At 35.3% G+C, this 26,191-nt stretch overlaps 3 protein-coding genes across 3 annotated transcripts; 2 read left to right on the forward strand and 1 right to left on the reverse strand.

The window, feature by feature from the left end:
- Positions 1-10,744: 10,744 nt before the first annotated feature.
- Positions 10,745-12,422, forward strand: LOC145607182 (uncharacterized). Its single transcript, XM_081662922.1, has 2 exons — positions 10,745-11,647; positions 11,886-12,422. Exons 1-2 carry the CDS (start codon positions 10,745-10,747, stop codon positions 12,420-12,422), a joined length of 1,440 nt encoding a protein of 479 aa, XP_081519048.1.
- A 5,069-nt stretch (positions 12,423-17,491) lies between these two features.
- Positions 17,492-19,701, forward strand: LOC145608879 (putative GPI-anchored protein At3g06035). Its single transcript, XM_081664470.1, has 2 exons — positions 17,492-17,690; positions 19,023-19,701. Exons 1-2 carry the CDS (start codon positions 17,609-17,611, stop codon positions 19,523-19,525), a joined length of 585 nt encoding a protein of 194 aa, XP_081520596.1. The 5' UTR covers positions 17,492-17,608; the 3' UTR covers positions 19,526-19,701.
- A 437-nt stretch (positions 19,702-20,138) lies between these two features.
- Positions 20,139-26,143, reverse strand: LOC145608540 (peroxisomal adenine nucleotide carrier 1-like). The gene is made up of 5 exons (XM_081664155.1): positions 25,804-26,143; positions 22,240-22,471; positions 21,185-21,331; positions 20,922-21,073; positions 20,139-20,774 (listed from the first exon to the last, which is right to left on the reverse strand). Exons 1-5 carry the CDS (start codon positions 25,944-25,946, stop codon positions 20,495-20,497), a joined length of 954 nt encoding a protein of 317 aa, XP_081520281.1. The 5' UTR covers positions 25,947-26,143; the 3' UTR covers positions 20,139-20,494.
- Between the last annotated feature and the right edge of the window lie 48 nt (positions 26,144-26,191).

Below are 26,191 nucleotides of genomic sequence, written 5' to 3' on the forward strand. Positions count from 1 at the left end.
TTCCTTTGTGGGTGGATACCGTTGGAGGTTCGGCATTTGCGGAGCTAAGAGATTTCAAGTAAGAGCCCGTGTGTGAGGGCGAAGCACGCGTCGAAGGTAAATTCCGGTTTTACCCTTCTTTATGTTTTGTTATGCTTTATGGTTTTATTAATTGCGAGTGGTTCTTGGGTCGGGGTTGTTTCCGCGGTGAGTCGGAGTCACCAAACCCCAACACACCTAACATGTGGTAAAGCTTCCACTCATTAGTCCTTATATAGTGAACATTATGGATATTGTAGTTCGAACTCATGTAAATATGAATTATGTTGTGCTGCTTGATTAATGTACACTACCATACTATGCATGTTGGGTTGTTGGCTTAAGTTGTGTTTGTTGGATAAGTTCTATTTTGTTGATGGTTAATATTGCTCTATTCTTCGTTTTTGCATGAATTAGGTGAAGGGTGCATTTAATACCTGACGGATTGGCTTGTGTAATTGATCACAACTCATGCTTACAAAGAGAAAATCATCTGATATATAAAGGTATTTTAAATATATAGTTCATTATCAATCAAAATTGAATGAATGTAATATTAATTTTCCCAGGAAATTTAAACAAGGGAACTAAGAAGATTACATATCTGAATTTGCTTTCAACTGCTTTTGAATAAACAAAATCTGTTGACATTTGGCAGTAAATTTTGAAGTCGTAGGAATTTTGAGCAATAAAGAGAAAAATTCATGTGATGTACATAACTCATGCTTTCTCACATATAAGCTTCTTTATCAAATTATTATATTGTAACTGATATTATACTTTATGCATGTCCTTTTCTTGCAACTCTCTACTGGGAATGTGCTTAAATATGTTAGTATGTAATCCTTATAATTCTCAAGATGGCTATGGCTCCTGACGCACACTTGATTCATATTGATAGAGAATGGTCCGACCATGCTCCTATTAAGCTTGTTGTTTGGAGTAAGGGTAATGATCGGCTGATGACAAACTGTTTAGGTTTGAGCAAATGTGGCAAGTGGATGAGGGGTGTGAGAATATTGTTTATTTGGCATGGAATGGTAATTTTCATTTGGATTCAAAGCTTGTATCTTGCACTAAGGTGTTGAAAAAATGGAGTAGTGAAAAATTTGGTGCCACAATTCGTGAGTTAAGGAAGAAGCGAAAAAAATTGGAGAATGAAATTAAACCTTGGGAACCTTTCGACCACTTAGTTAGAGCAGTGTAAGGCTCTAATCCATGACATTGCTGGTTTAATATGCCACAAGGAAGTCTGTTGTAAGAAAACGTTCGAGAGTTTTATGGCTTTCGGAAGGGGATCGAAATACAAGTTTATTCCACTAGAGAGTAACCTGTAGGAAAAGCAAAAATACCATCCGAAAGTTGCAAGATGAGAATGGCATCCATATTCCGGGAACGAGAAGATTGGGAGTATTGCGGTGAATTATTTCCAAAATATGTTCACTTCAGCAAATCCACCTATGATCGAACAAGCTCTACAAAATTTTTAGAGTCGTGTCACTAGTGAGATGAATGCGATTCTCAAGGACTGAGTATACTACGGAGGAGGTGAAATTTGCTCTTAGTTAAATGCAACCTATAATAGCCCCGGGCCCTGATGGTATGTGTCCTTTGCTTTTTCAATCTTACTGGCTTATTGTGGGGCCTTCGATTTCTAATTCCGTGTTGGCTATTGTGCACGGTGATCCCATTCCTGCTTTCTTGAATAAGACGTTTATTGCTCTCATCCTGAAAAAAAAAATGATGCTGATTGTGTGTCGAATTTTAGGCCTATCTCTCTTTTTAATGTGATCTATAAGTTAGTTTCAAAGGTCTTGTCAAATAGGCTGAAATTATTTTGAGACAAAATTATTGCAGTTAATCAGAGTGCTTTTACTCCGGGTAGGCTGATTACTGATAATATTTTAGTGGCCATCATATGAAGAATTTGAATAACAAGGAGGGATGTATGGCTCTGATGCTCGATATGTCAAAAGCTTACGATAGGATTGAGTGGGATTTTTTGGAGGCGGTCCATGTTAAATTTGGGTTTGATGTGTCTTGGAGAAATAGAGTTATGGATTGTGTTCGCTCGGTGTCTTTCTCGGTTCTAGTCAATGGAAAGCCGACGGAGGAATTTATTCCTCATAGAGGTATTCGTCAGGGTGACTCGATTTCTCCGTATCTATTTATTCTGTGTGCTGAGGTCTTCTCTCATCTCTTACGAAGTGCTGAGGAGAATGGTAGCCTTCATGGTATTCGTATTGCCCCTACGGCTCCATCTATTAATCATTTACTGTTTGCAAATGGCTGTATTAATTTTTCGAAGGCGACTTTACAAGATGTGGAGGTGATTAAAGGGGTTTTGGAACCATATGAGTTCGCTTCGGGGCAGAAAATTAATTTTGATAAGACAACTTTGACTTTTAGCAAGGGGGTTCGCGAGGAAAAGAGAGTTGAGATTGTAGATGGCTTTGGGGTTCGTATTGTGGATGTTCATGATAGGTATCTTGGCCTTCTGACGGTGGTTGGGAGATCAAAGAAGGTTATAATGAAGGGGGTGAAGGAGAAGTTGTGGAAGAAGTTGCAAGGTTGGCATGGGATGGTGCTTTCTAAGGCGGGTAGGGAGGTCATGATAAAGGCAGTGGCCCAATCTCTCCCTACATATGCGATGAGTGTTTTTAAGTTTCCATCTTTTTGTGATGAGTTGAGATTGTTAGTAGCTTAGTTTTGGTGGGGCCAAAAGCAAGGTGAAAGGAAGATACACTGGCTTGCTTGGAAGAAATTGTGCCGGACTAAAAATGAAGGGGGTTTGGGGTTTCAAGATTTTAAGCTTTTTAATTGGGCTCTTTTAGGAAAACAAGCTTGGAGATTATGTCCCCGAGCAGCCTTTTGGAGCAACTATATAAGGCTTGTTACTATCCGAATTCAAGCTTTTTGGAAGCATATTGGCTCACTTCTGAGTTACACTTGGCGGGGTATTTGTGAGGCTAGATGGGTGGTAAGGGGAGGTATGCGATGGCGAGTAGGTAATGGGGGAGAGCATCCAGGTGTGGTCCGATCCTTGGTTTCCGGGTACACAATTGCATCGTATTATTTCTCATAGAGGCAATGCCGAGGCGGATATGAAGGTGAGTGAGCCTATTGATATCTTTTCTCATTCTTGGAAGTCGGATGTGATTTTACGTACTTTTCTCCCTTTTGAAAGTGATTCATAGAATGTCGGTTGATTGTGTTTGTTGGGACTTGGAGAAGGATGGAGTTTATTCAGTGAGATCGGCTTATAGGGCGTGATGATAATTGGAAGGATGCATAGGAGGAGCCTTCCAATGGGCGTCACGTTTGGAATATATTTGGAGCTTGAATGTGTTGCCTCGGGTTAAGGTGTTCAGGTGGAGGGCTTGTCAAAATGCCCTTCCCACTAGGGAGGGCATTCACCGCCGAGTTCGTGATTATGATCCCACTTGTGGGGTGTGCAGCAGGGAGTCAGAGTCCGTCTTTCATGCTTTGAAGGACTGTAATTTAGCTTAGGCTATTTGGAATAAAAGTAAGTTCTCTTCGCTTATTTCTCACACTTTTTGAAATGTGGTTGACTGGTGGAATTTTTAAATTGAGAAATTGGAGGGGGATGAGTTTGAAGAGCTCATTACCTTGTGTTGGGCAGTGTGGGGTGCAAGAAATAAGTGGGTTATGGAAGGGGGTGATTTTGATCCTGAGAGAGTCATTGCTTATGCTGAGAAAATCGCAAAGGAGGCTCGTGAAGGAGGGCAGCTAAAGGTGGGAAGTGCTGGGGCTGGAAGCAGTGAAAAGAAAGGAAAACAACTTAAGTATTTAAACTAAAGAAAACTCCCAAGGCTCACACCCCGAGGTGTGAAGAAAACCCTTAATTATTCACAAAAGCAATCAAGATTATAAATATCTATTTTTTTTTTTTTTTTGAAATAATAGATATCTATAATTTTAATTAGAAGTTATTAAATTTCATAGTTAGATATCTATAAAATTAATTAGAAGTTATTTTAAATATAAGATATTGGCCCCCCACATCCTTTAATAACTTCTAATTAAATTATAGATATCTAACTATGAAATTTAATAACTTCTAATTAAAATTATAGATATCTAACTATATACAAAAAACAATAATTTGACCGGTGCCAAGTAAGTTTAAAAGTAATGAAATCAATCGACCTCACTTAACTATTATAGAATCTTGTTACATACAATTAAAATATGATGATTAAATAATAAATCACTATAAGAAAACAATATGCGAGTTTGATCTAAAATTTCACTTCACACAACTTATATGGGCCAATAGATGCAAACAACATATCATGATACATGTACAATATATGTACAATATATGTCCGAAAATAATATAAATTAAAAATACATACCATTTTGGATTTGTAGTTGTTAAATTGTAAATACTGAAATAAATTTGTAATGATGTCATGATTCGAGCGTAAATATTTAAGGTCTCGATAAAAAATATATTTAAATATTATTTTTTCTTTAAGTAGAAAAAGTATCTATGTTATATTAGATTTTAATTTTCATTTATTTGAACCAACTTTACTCAACCAATTTGACAAGAAGATACTCAACTTCATCCATTGAAATTTGAAACAACAAATACTAAGCAGAGCCATAGTTTTCAAATGCAAACTTGCATAAGGAAATTATAATACTTGTTTTATTTAACTAAATTTCTAACTCTATCTAAAAAAAAAACCTTTTATTTTTAACCACTCCTTGTTTATACGGAGTATCAAAATTGACTAAAATTGTAATAAACAAACTTAAACAAGTTGTTCATACACTTAAAACGGATGCACAATTAAAAACAAACTTAATCTATATAATTATATTACTACTTAATTAGTTAGTAACTCCTATTACACAATACGCCAAAATTCAACTTTTCCGTAGAAAAAAAAAGTGAGTTGGAGATAACATAAAAGGATTGAACAAGTGATATACAATGCACCTCTAATTATAAGACAAAGTATATATTTGTACCTTTAATAAACCGTAAACAATAAACCATAGCCGTACTACTTTTTTTAATAGAAAAAAAAGTAGTAAATACAACACACTAAAAAAAAAGTAGTAAATAACAACACAATAAAAAAAAACAAAAAAAAAAAGATGGAAAATTAACCTTAGTCGTAATACATTTTTTATAGGAAAAAAAAAGTAGTAAATACAACTGAAAAAAACGTAGTAAATAACAACACACTAAAAAAAAAGGAAAATTAACCTCCACAACTTAGTGGGTGTTGTCAGTGTCCTTGTCGGTGTCGTAGTCGTAGTCGTCGTTGGTATTTGAGTTGGTTGATTCCCAATTAACCCCTAAGAATTATCAATTAATCGGCGAACAAACAAAAAAGTAGGGATTTATTTTGTAATGAGAATTAGGATTAAGGAGAAATGAGATTTGGGAAGATAAACACTATGTTGTGTATAAACACTATGTTGTAATGAGATTTGTTTGTAAATTCCCTCAACACTGTGATCTTATTTATAAGGTGAAGTTAATCTTTGGGAGTCTAGGTGATGAATCAATTATATATATATATATATATATAGTGGTTATTTGAGCTCTACGGAGTTATTTTTATTACTAATATACGTTTTATAGTGTTTTTGTAGAGGTGGTATTATTTTGTAGGAATTTGCAGAATTATAACAATTCCCGATCTCATTGAACCACTACAAAGGTATTGGAGTCGGATCGTATTTTATGACCGTAAATTTAAAACCCAGGACCGAGTTAAAGAAATTTAGTTCGGTGATTAAGGGCTCGATTCATAAGGAGGTCCAAGATTTACAAAGTTATTATTATTTCGGACCAAGAAAGGAAATTGGGCTAAATCTAAAATTAATGGCCCAGCTTGCTGACCCAAACGAAGAAGCAATCAACTCAATTAATAGCCCGATCAGCGAGGTTAAGCCTCACAAATTCTTAGCTACACTCTAGTGTATCTAAGCTAAAAAAAAAAAAAAAAAAGCTAGTTGCAACAGCTTTAAATATAAACATATAGTACTGTATTTTAACTCTATCTCTCTTCTTCTTTCTTAGTTCTATAAATTTTCTCTCTCCTCTTTTTTCCCTTTCCTTAAAAGTTTACTTTATTACTTCCCTTCAATCTTTAAACTTCTTTGTCCTACGTTACTCCGGATATTATTCAATTAATCACCACTGTAGCATTCTCCATCGTCATCATCTTCGTCGTGATCATGAATCTTGAGGTAATTTAATTTAATTTGAATTTTCTTTTTTTATTGTTTTTTATTTTTTTTATTTTTTGTGTGTTTATGTGAATGTTGTAAAATTGTTGATTTCTATCAAAATTGCATTTGTGATTCCAAATCTATCATGTTATTGATCAATAATTATTGTCTCCATGATGAATCAAGATTAGATTTAAGGTGGATTTTCAAATTTTTAGAGTTAAAATAATTACAATTGAACTTGTGTATAATTTCTGTTAAAAAAAATGAACACGGAGTACTTTAAAATTGAACAATTTTGTACAAAATGAACATTTAGTACACTAAAAATGAAATTTTAATAGACTAAAAACACAAAAAATATGAACATTTAGTACATAAAAACGAACTTAATTTAACGATTTATTATAGCTTTATTTTTTGTAAATTTATTATATACACTACTACAAAAAGAGTGATTTTTGGACGCAATTGGTTCGACGCTGTTGAAGGGGCGTCAGTAGAACCTATATGAATATAACCTATATGAATATATGAAATCATGTTCATTTTAATATATTAAATGTTCAAATTTTATTTTACGTGTTCATTTTTTACTTTTTTTTTATACTAGATATTTATTTAATGTATTCATTTATTTTTACGAAATGTTCATTTTATTTGGTATGGTCTAGCTATTTTATGGTTGTATGATATATGTGCATTTCTAATATACTAAATGTTCATTTCCTTTATTGTCATGTTCACTTTTTATTGCTAAATTTTTGTATTTTTTTACGCGTTCATTTTTTAATACTGAATATTCCTTTTTTACGTGTTCATTTTTTTCTACTAAATGTTCGTTTTTAGGTTGTGATCTAGCTAATATATGATATATGATAATCATGTTCAGTTTTAATAAATGATCATTTTTTATAACATGTTCACTTTTTAGTATTACATGTTCATTTTTTTTATTATTAGATGTTCATTTTTTTTCATATTCATATTTTTTTACTAAATGTTCATTTTATAGAGCGTGGAGTTGATTTGGACGGGTCGCGAATATATTATCTGGGTTTTCTAATTTGGGCCGCGCGTTTGGACCTTTCCTTGTTGCAGCTATATTAGCTACATTAGTATCCAACTAAGACTCATTGGTTAAGCCTGCATGTTCTTTACTTCATTAGTGGGTTTCATCGTAAAGAACATTCTCTTGTTTTAGTCGGTGGACTTGCATAGCTTAGAAGTTGATTAGGAGTTAAACTCCTTTTTCCTTCCTTATTAAAGGAAGTAGTACGTAGGGCACGAAGTAGGTAGTTTTAGTTTAGTTTTCTTTTAGTTTAGTTGAGTTTAGTTTTCTTTTCTACTTTTCCTATCAAGATTTATTATTTTGTTTTAATACTATTAAACTTCTTATTTTTATTATTATTGTTTTTATCATGTTTACTTTAACTGCTTTGTTTAATTTAAATTTAATTATGTGTGAGTAGTTTAATTCTAGGGTTTTTGGGGAATCCATAATTAATATGAAGGGATAATTTGTTGCTATTGATTATTGATATTGCATGATAATTTCTTATTGAATTGTTTTAATTCTTTACAATTGGATTATGAATCGAGCAGATGTGATTTGATTGTAAAAGTATAGCAATATTTAATTGATGAATCGAGCAGATGTTAATTTGGTATTAAAGGTTATTTTTAATGGGAACTTAGATCTAGTAAATTGCGAGAGCCTGTTAGATCTATGTTGATTAATAAAAGAGTCTGTTAATCATGTTATATGTGCAATGTTAATTATTGATTGTTATGTTTTATCCCGGAATATTAATTATTAGTGAACCTGTGACCATAGGCTTCTTTTGATTAGTTAGAGGACTTAGGTAATACTTTTGATTAGGTGATACGACTTTAGCCTATCACCAGGGTTAAGATGTTATTGTACAGATTTTTCATATAGTTCTTTAATAAACTATCAGAGCACATTGATTTCTACAAAGGACCAATCGAAAAATGATAAGCCATCTATCACTTACCCAAAATAAAAAGTCTTTAAGACCTAATGGATACTTTAATAAGTAGCCTTAATTTACTATATTAAGAATTTGAATACTAGCCCTCTTTGTTATAAATTCCACCTTTTTCAAGGTTTGATTCTTCACTCCCTATTATTTGCACGTGAATCTCCGATGAAGGGAAAAAAATTGCCATTTAATCTAAGCATTGGAAAAATGCTTTATCTCTCTAGAAGCTTAGTCATAGGAGACTCTCTCTAAACACACTAGTGTTTGGAGCTCCGGGAGCTTTCTTCTAGCTGATAGCAAGCAAGGATACACTTGAATGCCCTTAGGTATTTGGTAGTGCTTTTTTAGTTCGTTAGTCTTGATTAGTTCCGTTCTTTTAGTTAGGAGATAGGGTATGGAGGTGGGTTTCACTTCAAGTATGGATGGTAAGTCTATACAGGAGTTGAAGTAGATTTAGTTAATAGATCAGTCACTAGGTTGGATGAAGAAGTTAATACAGTAGCAACAACAATCCTCGATCAAGAGATGGAGATTGTAGAGCAGCAGCATGAGCAATCAGATGTCCAGAAGAAAGCTGAGCAGGCAAAGGAGGGGGCAGATAACAATAAATTGTCGGTTAGCACCAATAAGAAAGTTGTTGGATCATTTAGAGATGCTGTCACAAGCTCATCACAATGGTTTAATGAAGCAAGAAAAATTGTGGTTGCTTCCCAAGAATGGGAGGATGAAGAAGAGGATGTCACCAACCACTCTAATTCTGTCAAATTTGATAAAGCAAAGTTGAGAGAGTTAAGGAAGCCACGGAGCATGACTCTAATTGGCAAATTCTTAGGGATAAAAATTAGAGCAGAATTCATCACCCAAAGAGTACAGCGAATGTGGAATCCAAAGGGGGGTGTAGAAGTTATTGAGATGGAGAATGGAGTCTTTCTATTTCGATTCTCTATGCAGGATGATCTTGAAAAGGCCTTATTTGGAGGTCCCTGGTTCGTGCTTGATCACTACTTGATGATGGCGAGGTGGAAACCTAACTTCAGACCTTCGATGGAAAGTAATAAAAATATCTCGGTGTGGATTGGGTTTCCTGAACTTCCTGTCAAATATTACGATAAGGAGGCATTGTACAACATCGTTGAGGTAGTAGAAAATCCAATTAGGGTCGATTATTCGACTGATAAAATTAACAGATGCAGGTATGCTAGAGTTTGTGTAGAAATTGACATGGAGAAGCCCCTAATTACAAGAGTATGGGTAGGGAAAGCTTGGCAAAAAATTGAATTCGAAAAAATTCATAATTTATGTTTTGAGTGTGGGAGGATTGGTCACTCAAAGGAGCAATGCAGATTGAAGATAGGGAACCACCTCAATGAAAAGGAGAAGCCTAGTAGCGCGCCTGTTTTGTAGAGTAGCAAGGCTACTGATATTTTATTAGCGGAACACTCCAAGTAAAAGGATGATAACCCTACTACTGTTAATCTGCAAAATGAAAGGGTATGAGAAATAGGTTTGCAGCTTGAAGAAAAAGAGGCCCATGGGCCATGGGTTTTGGCGGCACCAAAGAAGAAATATTTTAAAAAGGACAGCAGTTACAAAAAGGAGGGAAATACAGAAGGAAATAGCAAAAATCCAAAAGAGAAATATACTACTGAGAAAAATAAAGGAAGGCAACCTTGTGATGCTAGCAGCCGTCAAAATAAAAATAAAAAATTACAATGGGAAGTTTTGGGAGTGGAGGAATGTGAAGAGATTGAAATAAAAAAAGAAAAAAAATATTTCTGGGGAAGCAACAAAACAGGGAAAGAACAAGCAGCAAGAGGTTTTCCCAAGAAAAACATTGAGGTTGGAAATACCCAAAATTAATGGCAGCATAGTCCCTAGAACAAAAAACCATGTTTCCGCCAATGGTGCTTCAACTTCCGCGGCCAATAATCCCTCAATCCCGTCCTCTATATCTTTTGTTATTTCCCCTCCTCATTCTATATTCCCAATTAAACCTTCAAATCCTACTATTGTCGAAAATTGCAGCAGCAAGGGCGAACCAGATCAGAGCCAATCTCAACTCGGACAATTCAATGTCGACTCCGATGCAACCCACACCTCCAACCAACCATGAACCAACCATTCAGCCAGCAAATTCCTCGCCTATCAATTTACCACCCATCCCAATTCACTCTCCTCCAACCACCGATTGCACTACTATAATCCCACCTTACCCAACGAACAGAGTTCTAACCCCATCCATTCTTTCCCGGGACTCAAGTTCATCTCAAACACACCATCTATTCCCAATCTTCTCGACCCCACACCTATGGCCTATCATGAGAATGACACCCACACCAACCGAAAAATTAAATATCATAGAAGGGGGTATTCGAATAATGATGAATTACATCATCCCGCCCGTTCATCTAGAGTACGAGCATGTGTTCATCCCTACAAGAACCGCACCAAAAAACCCTCCAATTTACCCATTGCAATTGATAAGCCACAACTTCAATCTAATGGAGAACAAAAATCTAATGGTGATTTTGGAGACGAAGAAGAAAGTGGTAGGCTTCGAGGTGGATTTCCTTTATGCGAATACGGGGAATCTAATGAAGGAGATAAGAATGATAGCTTCTCCATTATCAATGGAGGACATTTGGGCGATGGACAAACTTGACCAATGGAGGGATTGGGGGAAGCTTTTCCCAACCAAGAATAATTTTCTTGAACAAAGTAAAGGGATTTTTCCCGAATTTCCCTTTCCTTGTGTCAACATGAAAGTGATTATTTGGAATGTTAGGGGTGCTACAAGCAAGGATTTCGCCCCTCATGCAATTGAGGTGGTGCGTATCCACAAACCTGATGTTTTGTTTTTACTAGAAACAAAATCAACTGATGAAATTGCTCATAGATTATGCAAAAGACTCGGCTTTGAGGACCTCAAGTCAATTCCGGCTAGTGGTCTAAAGGGTGGCATCTGGATGTTTTGGCGCAAACCAGCTGTGCTTATGGAGTGTGTGGCTGATGCACCACACGTTCTCCATGCTTTGTTCAAGTTGTCTCCGAATGATCCAAAGGTCTTAATCACAGGTATTCATGCTCCTACTGCTGCTATAGAGAAGCAGAACCTGTGGAATAATCTTGGGGAGAACCCTCCTCCCTCTTCCACCCCTTGGCTTCTTATGGGGGACTTAAATGAAGTGACCGATCAATCAGAAAAAATGGGGGGCAAACCTGTTACTAACACTCAAGGGAAGGCATTTTCAAAGGTGATGGATGCGGAGGGGCTTATTGACATGAGGTATAGTGGACCGGCTTTCACATGGAATAATGGAAGGGAAGGAACGGAACTAATTAGGGAACGGCTAGATAGGGCACTTGCTAATGCTGAATGGTTGAAAGTGTATCCACAAACTCAGGTATTACACTTGGCTAGAACCTATTCCGATCACTGTCCTATTATGGTTGATACTTGTAGTATTGTTCATCATGGTAATTTTCCTTTTCGTTGCAAAGAAGCGTGGATTGAAAACCCTAGCTTTGATAGCTTTTTCAAAAAAAACTTGGGAAAAGGGGAATAATTTTTGTGAGTCTAAACTTTGTTTTATTAATGAAGTTAAAAACTGGAACAAATTGGTTTTTAATGAAAATGTTCAGAGCAAAAACCGAATTATTGCTAGACTCCATGGAATTCAAAAAGTACTCAGTTTAAGATACTCTACCTTCCTAATTAATTTGGAGAAAACCCTCTTAAAACAACTTAATGACATTCTTAAAATTGAAAGAATTAAGTGGGCTCAAAGGGCGGGGGTAGATTGGAGAAAATATGGAGATTGGAACACAAAGTATTTTCACATATTAGCTAAGGTTAAGCATAGTAGGGGGCGGATTGTTTGTCTAAAAACTGATTCTGGTTGCTGGATTAACGATCAAAATATGCTTAAGTTGATGTGTGTCAACTACTTTAAGAAGATCTTTGAGTCTAAGCAAAATAATCAACCTAGAACTGTTGACTTTAGTCCCAAGGCAGTAGTGAAGGATGATGATTTTTCTTTCCTTTCTAGTGATGTTAGTACTATGGAGGTCGAAAATGCTTTGTTCATGATGGCACCTATGAAAAGCTCGGGGCCGGATGGAATCCAACCTAGGGTTTTTCCAAAAATATTGGGATGTGGTGGGAGGGTCGATTGCTAATCTAGTGACTAATTGTTTTAGGGAGGAAAAAATTCCGGCTTATGTAAATGAGTCCTATATTTGTCTCATCCCTAAAATTGATCAACCGAAAACTATGAACGATTTTAGGCCGATTGGTTTGTGCATGTAATAATTCTATTTATAAGATCATCACTAAAATTGTTGCTAATAGGATCAAACCTCTTCTTGGCGATTTAATCAATCCGGTTCAATCTAGTTTCATAGAGGGACGATCTATCGATGAGAATATTTTAGTCATAAAGGAAATTGCTCACTTTTTTAAAAAAGCAAGCAAAAACACCTTATGGCTTTTAAAATCAATATTTCTAAAGCTTATGATAGTTTAGAATGGGGTTTTATTAGAGAAACTTTGTTAGGTTTAAAGTTTCCTGCTTCTCTTGTTAATTTCATAATGAGTTGTATCACTACCCCGTCTCCTTCTAGAGGGATTAGGCAAGTGGATCCTCTTTCTTCTTATATCTTTGTTCTTTGCCTTGAAAGATTATCTTTGATGATAGAGCAAAATGTGGGGAAGGGTCAATGGGAACCTATTAAAATTGACCATGATGTTAGTGTGTCACACCTTTTTTAGGAAAATTTGTTAATTACTACCTCAAAAAGGGGTATTTGTGAATTACTACCCATAAAAAAAAGTTGTTAATTACTACCCTAAAACTGATGAATTCTATAGAATGCTACCCTTTTCCCTAATCAGCCCTTAATTAGGTGATTTAATCTATTAATGATATCATTATCCGGCTAATTTGTAATCAGTTGCTTTTAAACCTTAAATAATTAATTAAACCCTAGAACCACCTCCACACCACCATTTCACCACCTCCGGCCACCCTCCACCCACTACCGAACCTACCTCCTACAATTCCCCACCATGACAACACCCCTTTCTCGGTCCCCACCCTAAAACCATCATCTGCCCACCCTAAAACCACCTTCCTTTCACGATACCCCCATCCCCTACCCGCGGTGGCCCTGACCCCTACCCCTCACCGGAAAACCTTGCTCGATCATCCCCAATCTTCCTCTGTCCCCTTTCCCCCTAATCACCTCCCTAGGGTTTCAATTTTAGGGCTTTAGGGTTTTAATTTTGGAACATAAGGGTGGTGATTAAAGGGGGGAAGGGGGTGGAGGAGGCTTAGGGAGGGCCTAATAGGGTTCTCTGACAAGGGGGAGGGGGCTAGGGTCGCCGGTGGGTGGGGAGGAGGGATTTTTTCGAGGGTTGTAGGGATTGTTGGGGGGTTTAGAGGTGGTGCATTGGGTGGTTTAGAGGTGGGGTGGATGTCGAGGCAGGGGTAGGCTGCCGGAGATGGTGGGGATGGGGTAAGGGGGCTGTCGAAGGTGGTGTAATGGTGGTTTAGAGGTGGTGTTAGGGTTTATTTAATTAATCATGCCTTAAAAGTAACTAATTACAAATTAGCCGGATAATGATATCATTAATAAATTAAATCACCTAATTAAGGGCTGATTAGGGAAAATGGTAGCAATCTATAGAATTCATCAGTTTTAGGGTAGTAATTAATAACTTTTTTTTTTTTACGGATATGTAGTAATTCACAAAGACCTCTTTTTTGAGGTAGTAATTAACAAATTTTCCCCTTTTTTATGCCGATGATGTGTTCCTCTTTGCTAAAGCCTTGGTTAGTAATGTATCAGCCATTAAAGATGTTTTGCTTGAGTTTGGCACTAGGTCGGGTAATTCATAAGTCCTACTAAGTCTAAGGTTATTTTCCCCCCAAAAATGTGTTTGTCTCTCAAGAGATCTATCCTAAGTGCTTCGAACATTAAAGGTGCTCCTTCGTTTGGGAAATATTTGGGGGTTAACATTAGTCCAAATAGGCTTAGAATTTCTGATTATGTCGATCATCTTAATAAGACTGAAAATAGAATTAAAGGTTGGCAAGCCAAGCTCCTTAATATGGCCGGAAGATGTACTTTAATTAAATATGTGCTTAATTCTTATCCACTCTATGTTATGCAAACTTCTTTACTTCCTAATGCCATCATTGATGACTTAGAAAGAAGTTGTAGAAGATTTCTTTGGAATAAGGTTGATAAAACGCATTATCTTCCTAGAACTAGTTGGGAGAAAGTTTGCCTTCCCTTAGGTCTAGGGGGCCTTGGTATGCGTATTCTTAGAAATTGGAACCTTGCTTTCATGGCCAAACTTGGGTGGAGAATCATTCATGAACCGGATAAACTTTGGGTTAGAATTCTCCGTGCTAGGTACTTCAAAAGATCCACTTTCCTCAATAGTATCCCTAAAGCTAGTGACTCTCCTCTTTGGAAGGATATTTTAAAAGGTAAAGAGCTACTTATGACGAGGATTATTTCTTATAGGATTGGGAATGGGAGGGATATTTGTTTATGGTTTCATCATTGGATGGGGGATAAGCCCATCTACTTGCTCATCGACAATCCCATCCCTAACTCTATTGCTCATTGGGGGGTAAATCACATCATTGACAATGGAAGGTGGAACACTAACAAGATAAAACACATCATTCCGGACTATCTTTGCAAGCTTATTGAGAAAATTCCCCTACCTACTTTTGCCTCGGTGGAGGATACTCTTTGTTGGGGTGTGGAAACAAATGGACAATTTTCTATTAGAAGTGCTTATAAATTGGCTTCCAATTTTGTTGCTCACTCCTCCTTTCCCAATATTAGTTGGAAAATCTTTGGCATATTCCAATTCCCTTTAAGTACAAGATGCTTGTTTGGAACGTTAGTCATCAAATTCTTCCTACAGCTACTGCCTTGGCCGAGAGAATTGATAATTTTGACCCGGTTTGTACTAGGTGCAATCTTGATAATGAGAGTCATTTACACTTGTTTAGAGATTGTATTAATTCTAGAACTTTGTGGTCTTGGGTGTTCTCCTTAAATAAGATGAGTAAGGATTTTAATTATCAAACTTTTTTCAATATTAATTGGGATGGTTGGGTAAATTACAATCTTATCTTGAGTACTACATGGAAAGTAGCATTTTCGGTTGCTCTTTGGCATATATGGAAAGCCCGGAATTATACTGTGTTCCAGCTTGCAATCTATCACCCTCTCACTTTGTTTAATAAGTATAAGTTGGATTTGGATATGTTTATCACCCTCTCCAAATGATATTTTTGCCCATAACGGATGAAAGGGCTATCATTTGGAGACGGAGGGAGTAATGACTTGATACCCAATTGTTGCTGAAAATCATTAACGATTGTCTGTATTGGCATTAAATCAATTCTACAATCAATGTTAGAATTATTTTCGAGTAAGCTTGCGAAAAATCGAAGAAGAAATTAAAGTTATGAATTTAATTTTTTTTTTCCAGAAAGTTATGAATTTGATTACCAGATAAAGGAGGATTAAATATTGTTTTCAAAAAAAAAATGGTCACGCATCAAGGAACATGGCAAATTATAATGTGCGAATTTACGAAAATGCCCCTGGGTGTACCTAGAGGAAGGGATGGTACACCCGGGTGTACAGAATAAGGGGCAATTGGGGTTAGTGGGAAAGGAAAATGATAAAATAATTGTGGGTCCTTATCAAATTAGAAAGTGTTGCAATTATTATGAAACAGATGTAAATGAAAAGTGTTACAAACATTACGAAACGGAGGCTGTACAATTCAAATTGCGTTGCGGTTTTACAATTCAAGGGTGTTATAGTGTAATGGAGGTAATGATCGTGGGAGCTGTGGCAGCGATGGTAGAGTTGTAGTGAGGCAACAATAGCGGTGATCTGGTGTGTCAATGGTGGTGGATGGCTAGTGTGGGGTGGGTTTCTAAAATAATCCAAAACTAAATTATTTAAGTTAACTATGAAAAATTTTGTCAAAAAAAAGTTAATTATGTAAAACTTTGATTAATTAAACTAGAACCAATGAAAACAAAGCACTTGTCTAATTACCTATCTTATTGGTTACCAACACCTCTTAACAGGATACAGACCAATTTTAGCAGATTTTGTCAATTTTAGGATTATATTGAGAATGATGATAGTTGGGATTATTTTGAGTGGACCACTTAAATTTGGAATTATTCCATCAATTTTACCTATTTCAAATAAAAGTTACTTTCATTTCAACAAAAACAAGGTGAAAAGAACTAAAGCTAACGAGGACGTTAGATGAAATATTAATTTAATACTCCTTCCGTTTTTAAATACTTGCTCCATTTCTATTTTTTACACTATTCATTTGTCCTACTTTGACTAATGTTTGTGATTTATACATAAGAAAAAAATATAGTCTTGTGGGTACTTGTTGAAATCGTCTCAATGAATAGATTATTAATTTTTTAATTGTTAGAATTTATACCTATTGATAATTAAAGATATAATTGATCAAAGTTAGTATCGGCATACGTGCCCAAGAGAAATGGAGCAAGTATTTAAAAACGGAGGGAGTATAACATCAATTGCACCAATCGACGTGTGATTTTATCATGCATTTACTCCTTCCGTTTTTAAATACTTGCTCCACTTTTCATTTTCGGCTATTTCCAAATACTAGCTTCATTTCTTTTTATGGAAAATTTTTACTATATTTAATTCATTTCTCACACCTAGTGGACCTAACATAATGCTCTTTCTCCTCCAATTCTTCCACTACTGTTGAGTTTTATAATTTTTTTATTCTCCCAACTACCCATTACCTCCATATTTTATTACTTTTTCAATTTCTCCTAAAATTCCGCATATGGAAAAATGAAGCAAGTATTTAAAAATGGAGGGAGTATTCCGTACCACTTTAGGAAATATTTTAAATGTTTATTTAACGCCCCGTTGGGTAGTAAGATCCATTTACGAGTAAAAAATAGGGTCTTGTAGTTTTCTATCTGCAAACTTCGCAAGGTTCCTCGTCAGTGAGTTGCCCCTGCTCACTGGTTGGCTGCTCAGGCTCGTCGTCGACAATTGCTTAGTTGGTCCTTCTAGTTTAAGTGTGTTTTTTTTTCCTTTTTTAGGACTTCTTGTCAAAAAAAAAAAAAAAAAAAAAAAAAAAAAAAAAAAAAAAAAAAAAAAAAAAAAAAAAAAAAGGGTCGGTGGACAAACTGTTAACATGTCCAAATCTGAAGGAACAAGACCAACAAACACTGAAATCACAACTACACGCACTCTCTTGTTCCATCTGCTGCACAATTTTACTGCTCACTTGCTCTTGCTGTTCGACCACAATGGCATCCTTCAACAACACCACTTTCCTGCTCTTTCTGTTTCTAGCCATTGTCTTAATTAATCACCAAGTTAGATCTGATGGTATTAATTTCTTTCTCAAACATGCCTTTTTAGTTTGTTAATCTTCTACTTTTGTGAATTCCTTTAATGGGTAGCTCTTGCTTTCTGTGTTTTTTCATTGCTTTATTGTGTTTTCAGATCTGACTTTGAATTTCTGTTTGATCTTGCTTACTGATCTTATGCTGCTTCCTTCCTGATTTAGTTGTCGCATTACTAGTTCAAATTATACTGTCGCAGTACCTGTTAATCTGTTACATCAAGTTTACTATTCTTTCTGGGATAATTTTAATGAATTTGCAGAATTGCGCTTTACTAATTGTATTAATTTATCTTAAAGTATTTGATCTGATAAGACTAGAAGGTGGGTAATCATTACTAGTGAAAGAATTGAAAATTCATTATTTGATAAATGTATAGTATTACAATTTGTGAGATTTATATATATGTTTTTACTGAGTGGTAGTTTGTTTGAGACATTGCCATTTAAAGTCAGGGATGAGTGCATCAGTACAGTATCCTGATTCGATATTAGGAGCGGCGCACAATAGGGCCTATTTGTGAATGACTGTCTTTCTTCACACTGGTGTATGGTAAAATTAGGATTAGCTATGTAGTGAGAATACTTTTGTTGAGTTTTTGGGATGTTATGGTCGAATTATCTGTAGAATTCAGTCTTTTACCAGAGTTTGCGTTTCTGGAGTTAGATAGAATAGCCTTAGTGAAATTGGCATTTGTATTATGTGGTAAGCTTGGCATATAGAAGTTTCCTCGGGTTTTGAAAGTAGCTCATAACTATAAATAACTACAATTGTGCAATGTGGATGCAACCTGGTGGAAAAACTTATGTGAAAATTGCGTTCACTCCTGATTCAAACGAAACACCATTGTGGTGGACTGGCAGTAGATACTAAGTCATTTTAGTACAACATAGTCCAGCCTCGCTAGAGTATTCAGATTGTATACAGATGCTCCTATGGTTTTATATTAAGCAAACAAATCTGCAATCAAAAGCATTCTATTCAGTGTGGTGGGCCTGGTGGCGTATATTCTAACAGAGCTGAGTGTATGCACTTGGATTGTCTTACTGGTATAGAAATCTACATTTTCAGGCTGAGTCAGCTTCATTGGGTTGTAATTGCATGTATTGTGCGAATTCAAATTCATGATTGCTTGTTGATAATTATGATTTAAACAGCCAAACAAAGCTTAGAGATATTCTTGCTCAATTGATATTTTTATCTGCGCCAATTTAAAATTAGATCAAGTAGCTGTACTATTGCTCAACAGCATGGTCTGCATTCTGATAATGATGTGTATATGCTTTCCGTTGGCTAATGATCTACGTTACTTCAGATGAGGAAGACAGTCTTCTGCAAGGCATCAACAAGTATCGAACATCATTGAACTTAACAGCCTTCACAAAGAATGACAATGCAGAATGTCTTGCTGAACAAATGGCTGACCAATTCAAGGACCAACCCTGTACAAACAGCACAGGGTCCAACACCGTACCAGGCACTGAGAACCAGTTTCCCAACTACCCAGACTTTCTAGCTCATTGCCATTTAAACATCAGCAACACCGCAGATGGCATGATAATGCCTGCTTGCGTACCAAACTTGGATCCTACCCTCGTGCTTTGGAATTTTACAAAATCCCAGTATTCAGGTAGCCTAAACGATACCAAGTATGTAGGAGCGGGTATTGCTTCTGAGGGTAATTGGATTGTTGTGGTTCTTACCACTAACTCTTCAGAAGGCAGCTTTGAAACTTACAAAGCTGCCGGTTTCATTTCTAGGCCAAGTCACCTTTTCTACATGATTGTGTTTTTGATGGGTTGCTTCTTTTTGTTGTAAGCTAAATCAGATGGTTATACAATTTTATCATTCATTTTATTTTAAAATCCTCTCTTGAAAACTGTCGATTGAATATGTGAATTTGAATACATCATGTACCTCATTTGTTAATTCAAATCTTACCTCATATTACTTGAAGAACTTTCAGTAATGAACAGGTTACACATTTTGTTAAAGCTTCTTTCTTTCTTACTATTTTCATTATTGTCTAGTGGCAAACAATTACTCCCACATCCATGAATATCGATACCTTGAGCTAGGTTTTGAATGTTCTTAGCATTAGACCGACTACATAAGCATGTATCCCTGGGATATGGTCGTGTATTTGTTTTCTCTCATAACTATAGACGCTAAGTTTTGTAATTTGTTTTCTTTGTGGCTCCCTATAAACAGATATATGTACTTTGTATTTGAAAAAGAGAAATGGTCCAAATCAGTTAGAAGATCAACTACAATCTAAGACGGAGTAGCTAATAGCTCGCAAAACAACCCTGCTTACCAATCAAATTTTCAGATCAGCTTAATAAAATTACTTACCCTACCCTGGCATTAAATAAGCTATCAGCTATTGCTATTATGCCAACACTAAAATAAATTCCAAGACTTTTATATCTGGATCAGTGAATGTACTTTATCAAATTTTCCACACAATAAACGTTCAAACTGCAAGCAATAACAAGTTGTTTCACCGGGCCAGAAAGGAGTGTGCAATAGTCACAAATATTTTCAAATCATTCCTACATATTTTGACCTTAGGCCTACAAAGAATCACATTCATAAATATTACAAGGATAAACAAACAAATCATGCTGCTAGTATTGAGTTTAGGACCTGTAGAGGGGGCATTCGCCATCCACTGATCTCTTCTGCATTATTGACAAATCCTTCTAAGCCTCACAGCCTAAAGAAGTCTTCGTTATATACACAATAATTTCATCTGAAATAATTTTACTGATTGCACAATAGAACTCAAGCACTTTTCAATTTCGCATTAGTTGTCAATAGGTATCTTTTAAGAGCAAGCATCAGAACCCAAGTAGTCTTTGTGATCTTCTCCTTAATCATCAGAAGCAGGGCAGAGCTCAAAACAGTCTTCAAAATTTGGGCATGTAAACCCTTGTAAAATCCAAGAATTCCTTCATGTTTCCAGATGTTACAGAATATTCTTGAGATAGTTTTACTTTCTTTCTTTTGTGTATTTGGAAGCTTTTCTTCCTCTCTCTCTGCTGCCTGAATCACAACCTTACACCTGCACAAAATTAATGTAACACAACATATTAACTTTTAATCCAAGTTGTGATAATCACAACTACATTCTTTCAAAAATAAAAGGGAATTATCCTTGCATCTGTTAATGTAGCAACCAACAACGAGAGGAAATAAAGGATATACCAACCTAATAGCCGGATAAGTCAAGCAGGTGGCAATAGTCTTGGAGAGAGCCCCCAACAAAAAGGCAGTAGAAGCAGAGAGAGCATGTGGGGACGAGTCAGAGTTTTTGTTTTTGGTTATCAGGAGTTTGTTTTTGAGCTGGTCAAAAACTGTGTACTGTCAATACAGAAGAAGTCAGTTTTATTAGCAGTCGAATGGAGATATATGCCTGCCAAACTAAAAATCTGCAACATAACAAGCATCAAACCAGGAGTTGGAATTACATACCTGAATAGATGGATTCGCAGTCAATAGGAGAGAGATGCCAAGGCCATCAAAAGCACCACTCCAACTCCCTTCAGTAAGGGTCTTCCAGAACCCTTTTGCCTTTCCAAACTCGCTAGTTTGCATCTTGGATGATATTGTATCCAAAGGCTGTCAACTCAAAGCACAGCATGGGCATGAGACCATATTCCTAGCAAGCTTCTTAATAACAGATTCATTTACTTAAGAAATACAGACACACTGCCCATGGTAAAACATTATTGATACTTACTGTCCCAAGAAATGCCCACTAGGTATTTTATGGTATCTAATTAGAATTTATCTTACATTATAAGTCTAAGTCAATGATTTAAATACCAATTTGTTCCACAAAGATTTTACTAATATATTGAAAGCAATTACTTCGGATCATCAACTAAAATGTTTTTGAGTTACTTCATTGTACATTTTCATAATATAAAATTTTTATTTGTTAATTAATTTTATTTTTGTTTTAATTTTTATTTTTATTTTTTTTAAATTTTTTTTAATTTTTTTTATGATTTAAGTTATACATGGCAACTGTGCTAGTCAAAGTAAAGGATCTTTTTGAAACAAAAGAAGTATTATTTCCCCCTTTACCTATCTCCATCTCAAGAGCCTTATTTCTATCTCCATCTTAAAAGCAACTTTTGCTTCTTTTCAATTTTCTAAAGTTGACATCAATTTTTAAAAACACCTAGCTAAGTGCTAACTTCTTTCATACCTGGTGGGAATAATCCGTATCCGAAAGATTATTAATATGATCATATTTGCAAGAAAGTATATAGACCTTCCCCACCTCTCTCTTTCTCGTTCACACACACACAACCGAAAAATATACAGCAAGAAGTTGATAATTTTACTAATAGAAAGACATGTCATTAAAGTTATTTTCACGAAAAACAAAAAATAAAGAGCTTCAGTCAGGATTATCAAGTGTGTGAAACTCTAGGAGTTGGCAGCATACATGTAACCGAGATACATCCCTGAAATATTCAGCGTTAGTATTAACAAGGGATACAAGAGCAACTAACAACCTGCGTAATGACGACGGTTAAAGCCCCAGCAGCAGCAGCGACAATCAAATTTGCTTTTGTGCCCATAGACTTGAAATTACTTTTCTTCAGGTAAAGCCTCTTTAAAAAGCTGTACCCATAAAAATAAATAAACTGTTGTATAACAGATTGAAAGTTCTTTGTCCCTAAACCCTGATATAATGAAAGAACTTGACCATTACGAATAGCTTCAAATAATACATCGGAAAGGTTCCTGCAAAAGACAACAACATATGTAACTTTTTGGAGGGCAGCATAGCATAAGCAAAGGAGAAATGGGCCATTGTGGTCTTTTTCTTTCTTTTTTAAAAAAGAAAATTGTAACAGGAGCTCTATTTGAGATATTAGCCAGAAACACAAAAGACTGCCAGCATCAAAAGGCAATGTAATGAACTTATTTTCGGAATGAGATGGGAAAACAATAAATCCTGTAAAGGTTTCGCAAAAGGATACATAGTGCGGTGCTCGTTTGAGTAAGTTGCAGAAGAAAAGGCATGATAAAATGTTCCAAGAAAGGTCAAACGTTGTACAAAAATTTCAAACAGACACAAGACAGAATTCCAATATTCTACAATTCTACTCCTATCAATGATAGACGATAGTAGTGCAAATTGAGTTCTTAAAGGTAAAGATACAAATTAGATTTCATACTCCTATGTTGGTGTAACTTAACTCTTTAAATATCTTCATCATCCTAACTTTTAATTTCTACAGTACGCTCGTCATGTTACATACATAAAATGAAAACCACCACAGTCAATTATCATTCATTTTTTCCATAATAACCGGCACTGTACCGTTAATTCCATCTCTTCTCGATTATTCAAAAACATTTTACATCACCTTTGATTTTGAAAGTTATCACTAAAGTGCACTTGTTCCAGTTTTCTGCCTATTTGTTGGTTTTTCACAACTTGTTGAAAAAATTGACTGTTCAACACCAGCCTAAAATATTGCCACACATCAATAGGAACCTTATTCGTTCTAACACCTTTCGTTAATTTCATCCGGAACCTTATTCGATCTAACAACTTTATTTAATTTCATCCTCTTTTTTCTCCATTCCATACCTTGAACTTTTTGCATGGAGTCTATAAATATTTCCTGACTAGGTAGAAATCTATAGTTGCTCTTTCCAGCCCAAAATAAACGCAATAAATTCACTTAGCACTCTTGATAAAAGAAAAGGAATAAAGTAGTTCATACACACCATAAAATAGTGTGAGCATAAGCAAAATTACAAGAAAGAAATGTTAAACTATTTTGAGACATACAAAAAGTGAAACCTTTACACTTATTTTGAGACATACAAAGGGTGAAAGCTCTGCGACTGTTCCTTTCAGTCCTCCTCTTGATGACAATCTATATGAGTTTCAACTTTCTTTACTTAAAAGTTAAAAGTAAGTTGCCTTTATGATATAAGCTAGATCTGATGCTTACACAGTTACACTGCCTAGAAAAGTCTAGCTAAGCATAACTGCATGCCTAAACACTCCTCAGCTCCTCTTGATCTCATGAACATTTATTAACCTTTTAATCTCTTACTCAAAGTTAGATACGTTTCAGATCAAATCATCAAAGATTACTATAGAAACCGTTCAATAATATTGAGTAATTTTAAATCAAATTGGCTCATTGATTGCACTAATTGCATTGAGCATATAGCCAATGAGCCATTGTGTATTGAAATACAGGTCTGTGGTTGCAACTTGCAAGAGTAACGTTATCCACATCCAACTCCCCTTACAACAATTAGAATTGAAGTTTTGTTAGCAGCATTAGAGCAATTATTACACATCCCCACCAACCTTAAGCTCTCTCGAAGATCCAAGAAGTAAATCCGAAATCCTCCATCATTCTAATCTTTCTATTCCAACTATTTTTCATACTTCAAAGCTCCAATCTCCCAAAGGTCAAAGCTTAAGACATGTGATTATCATTTATCACCCTGTTTTTGAAAGTAACAATTTTTTCAATAATTAAATTTTGTTAGTGCGTAGTAGTTGAAAGGTTTTTTTTTATAATATTTATTCTTATTTTTTGTTTTTTTTATAGCTCGGGTCATGCCATTACATAAGTTAAGCCAAATTAAATTTTACTCCAGGACAATCAATGAATCAAGCCTTTCCTTCAATTTATCAAGGCTCACTTAACTCAAGGGTCCATAATATCCCAAGCCCTCCCAAATGTTGTCAAGGGACAGAGCAACACTGTCGTAAGAAAATGTCCTCTACTTTTATCATCTTCCATGCCCCTATTCTCTCTACCTCCTCTCTATGTCTCCCATAACATCCAATCCCTATCTAAATTTGTTTACCATGACAACTTACCTGGATAAATATCTACAAAGAGCAATCAAATTTAGGTAAGTCCAAAGAAAGGTGGAGGGAAGAAGTGGCTAGTTCTGGTAAGTCAGCAAGATGCAGGTGGATGAATTTGAAGAATTACGAGGTATGGAATGGTCAACATCAAAAAAATTAAAACAGACTATGATAAGCAATGCATACTAGATTACTAGTTTGTCAATGTCAATGGCTAATAATTGAAAAATGGAATATTCTCAAAATAAACTAAAGCATATACATTACACATGAAGTTTGACATTTTGGGGCAATAATACATTTGAAACAAGCAGACAAATACAATTGAAAAAAATAGGGGAAAAAAATAAATTAAAACCAAGAATATTGAATATTGCTAGGACTTTGAAATCTTTGATCAGTTCAAGAATCACCACGACAAATGAAGAATTCATAACGTAATGCTAGATAAATCCTTCCAGTTTCCAATATCATCACATTAGAGCAGCCCCATAAACACTTCCTAGTTCCTACACCATTAGCTCCTTCCAAATCTCGACTTACTAACCTTGTGTGACTGTCACTCCACAAACCACTAACCTTATTGACCTCGATCGCATTGATATTGAATCGACCGGAAAATTTAGACCATAAGCAATGCATTATACCAAACAGCAAACTAGAGCACTATCCTAAGGCTCCACTTTATCCAATTGCTCATTCTCAACTTTTCATGAAAAATTAATAAAATAATCACGGAAAAGAAACATGCAATAATAAGAATTTGATTATCTGCCTTTGCAATTGCAAATAAAGGTTGAACTTTTCTGAATATGAATATGACTAATAATTTATAAATAATTTCATAAAAGCCTAGATCTCCAAACCCTCAACAACACAAAAATATGAACAGTTATATACACTAACAATACAACTTATGCAAGATTTATATATTCAATCAGAACAAATATGAGCAAAACAGCTAAAATCAAACCATAACTAAAATTAAAAGCCCAAATTCAAAAAATAATAAGTAATATATTACACATACATGCATGATTCTTATTCTTTGAAATAAACAAAATCACACAATTATTAAGATCAGAGAGTCAAAATCAAAACTTTAACACAAAATAACAAATAAATTTCAACATCATATCAAGAACTTCCATTTAATTAAAAACCCATCAAAATTATGATTAAAATAAATAAGTGGGACCCATCAAAGAGACAGAAATTTATAAACCTGTATCTTTGCTGATGATGAGAACGAGCTTCAGCTTGATACTTAGTTTTACAAGTATCTAAAGGGTACAAAACGGTGGTGCTAACAAGAGCTCCAATGGCTCCAGAAGTCGCCTCTGTTAATGATTCGAAATCCAAAGCCATTGATATAATTATAATAATCAACCCAGATTTATTTGAAATCTATGATTATTGAAGAAGAAGAATTAACCCCAAAAAACCCAATTATTGGAAAATTGGGGAGGTTTGTATGATAAATGATTTTTGTTCGGTGAAGAACAGTGAATAATTTGTCATCAATATTTGTGTAGTAATTAATTTAGAGCATGTTATGAATTGTGAGTTTAAGACCCACCTACCCTGTTCTTCTTATTAACTTTGGTTTTGAT

This window comes from Chenopodium album, chromosome 23 (genome assembly GCF_948465745.1).
Source record: "Chenopodium album chromosome 23, dcCheAlbu1.1, whole genome shotgun sequence".
Lineage (NCBI taxonomy): Eukaryota > Viridiplantae > Streptophyta > Magnoliopsida > Caryophyllales > Amaranthaceae > Chenopodium > Chenopodium album.

What these genes read in the sequence shown, in the direction of transcription:
- LOC145607182 (XM_081662922.1), top strand. Translation starts at nt 10,745, where the DNA reads ATGGAGAACAAAAATCTAATGGTGATTTTGGAGACGAAGAAGAAAGTG. An exon ending in AAGTGTATCCACAAACTCAG is followed by an intron (nt 11,648 to 11,885) that starts GTATTACACTTG and finishes GAAAATGTTCAG; the next exon opens with AGCAAAAACCGAATTATTGC.
- LOC145608879 (XM_081664470.1), top strand. Translation starts at nt 17,609, where the DNA reads ATGGCATCCTTCAACAACACCACTTTCCTGCTCTTTCTGTTTCTAGCC. An exon ending in TCACCAAGTTAGATCTGATG is followed by an intron (nt 17,691 to 19,022) that starts GTATTAATTTCT and finishes ACGTTACTTCAG; the next exon opens with ATGAGGAAGACAGTCTTCTG.
- LOC145608540 (XM_081664155.1), bottom strand. Translation starts at nt 25,946, where the DNA reads ATGGCTTTGGATTTCGAATCATTAACAGAGGCGACTTCTGGAGCCATT. An exon ending in CATCATCAGCAAAGATACAG is followed by an intron (nt 22,472 to 25,803) that starts GTTTATAAATTT and finishes TGTCTTTTGCAG; the next exon opens with GAACCTTTCCGATGTATTAT. An exon ending in TAACCGTCGTCATTACGCAG is followed by an intron (nt 21,332 to 22,239) that starts GTTGTTAGTTGC and finishes TTGAGTTGACAG; the next exon opens with CCTTTGGATACAATATCATC.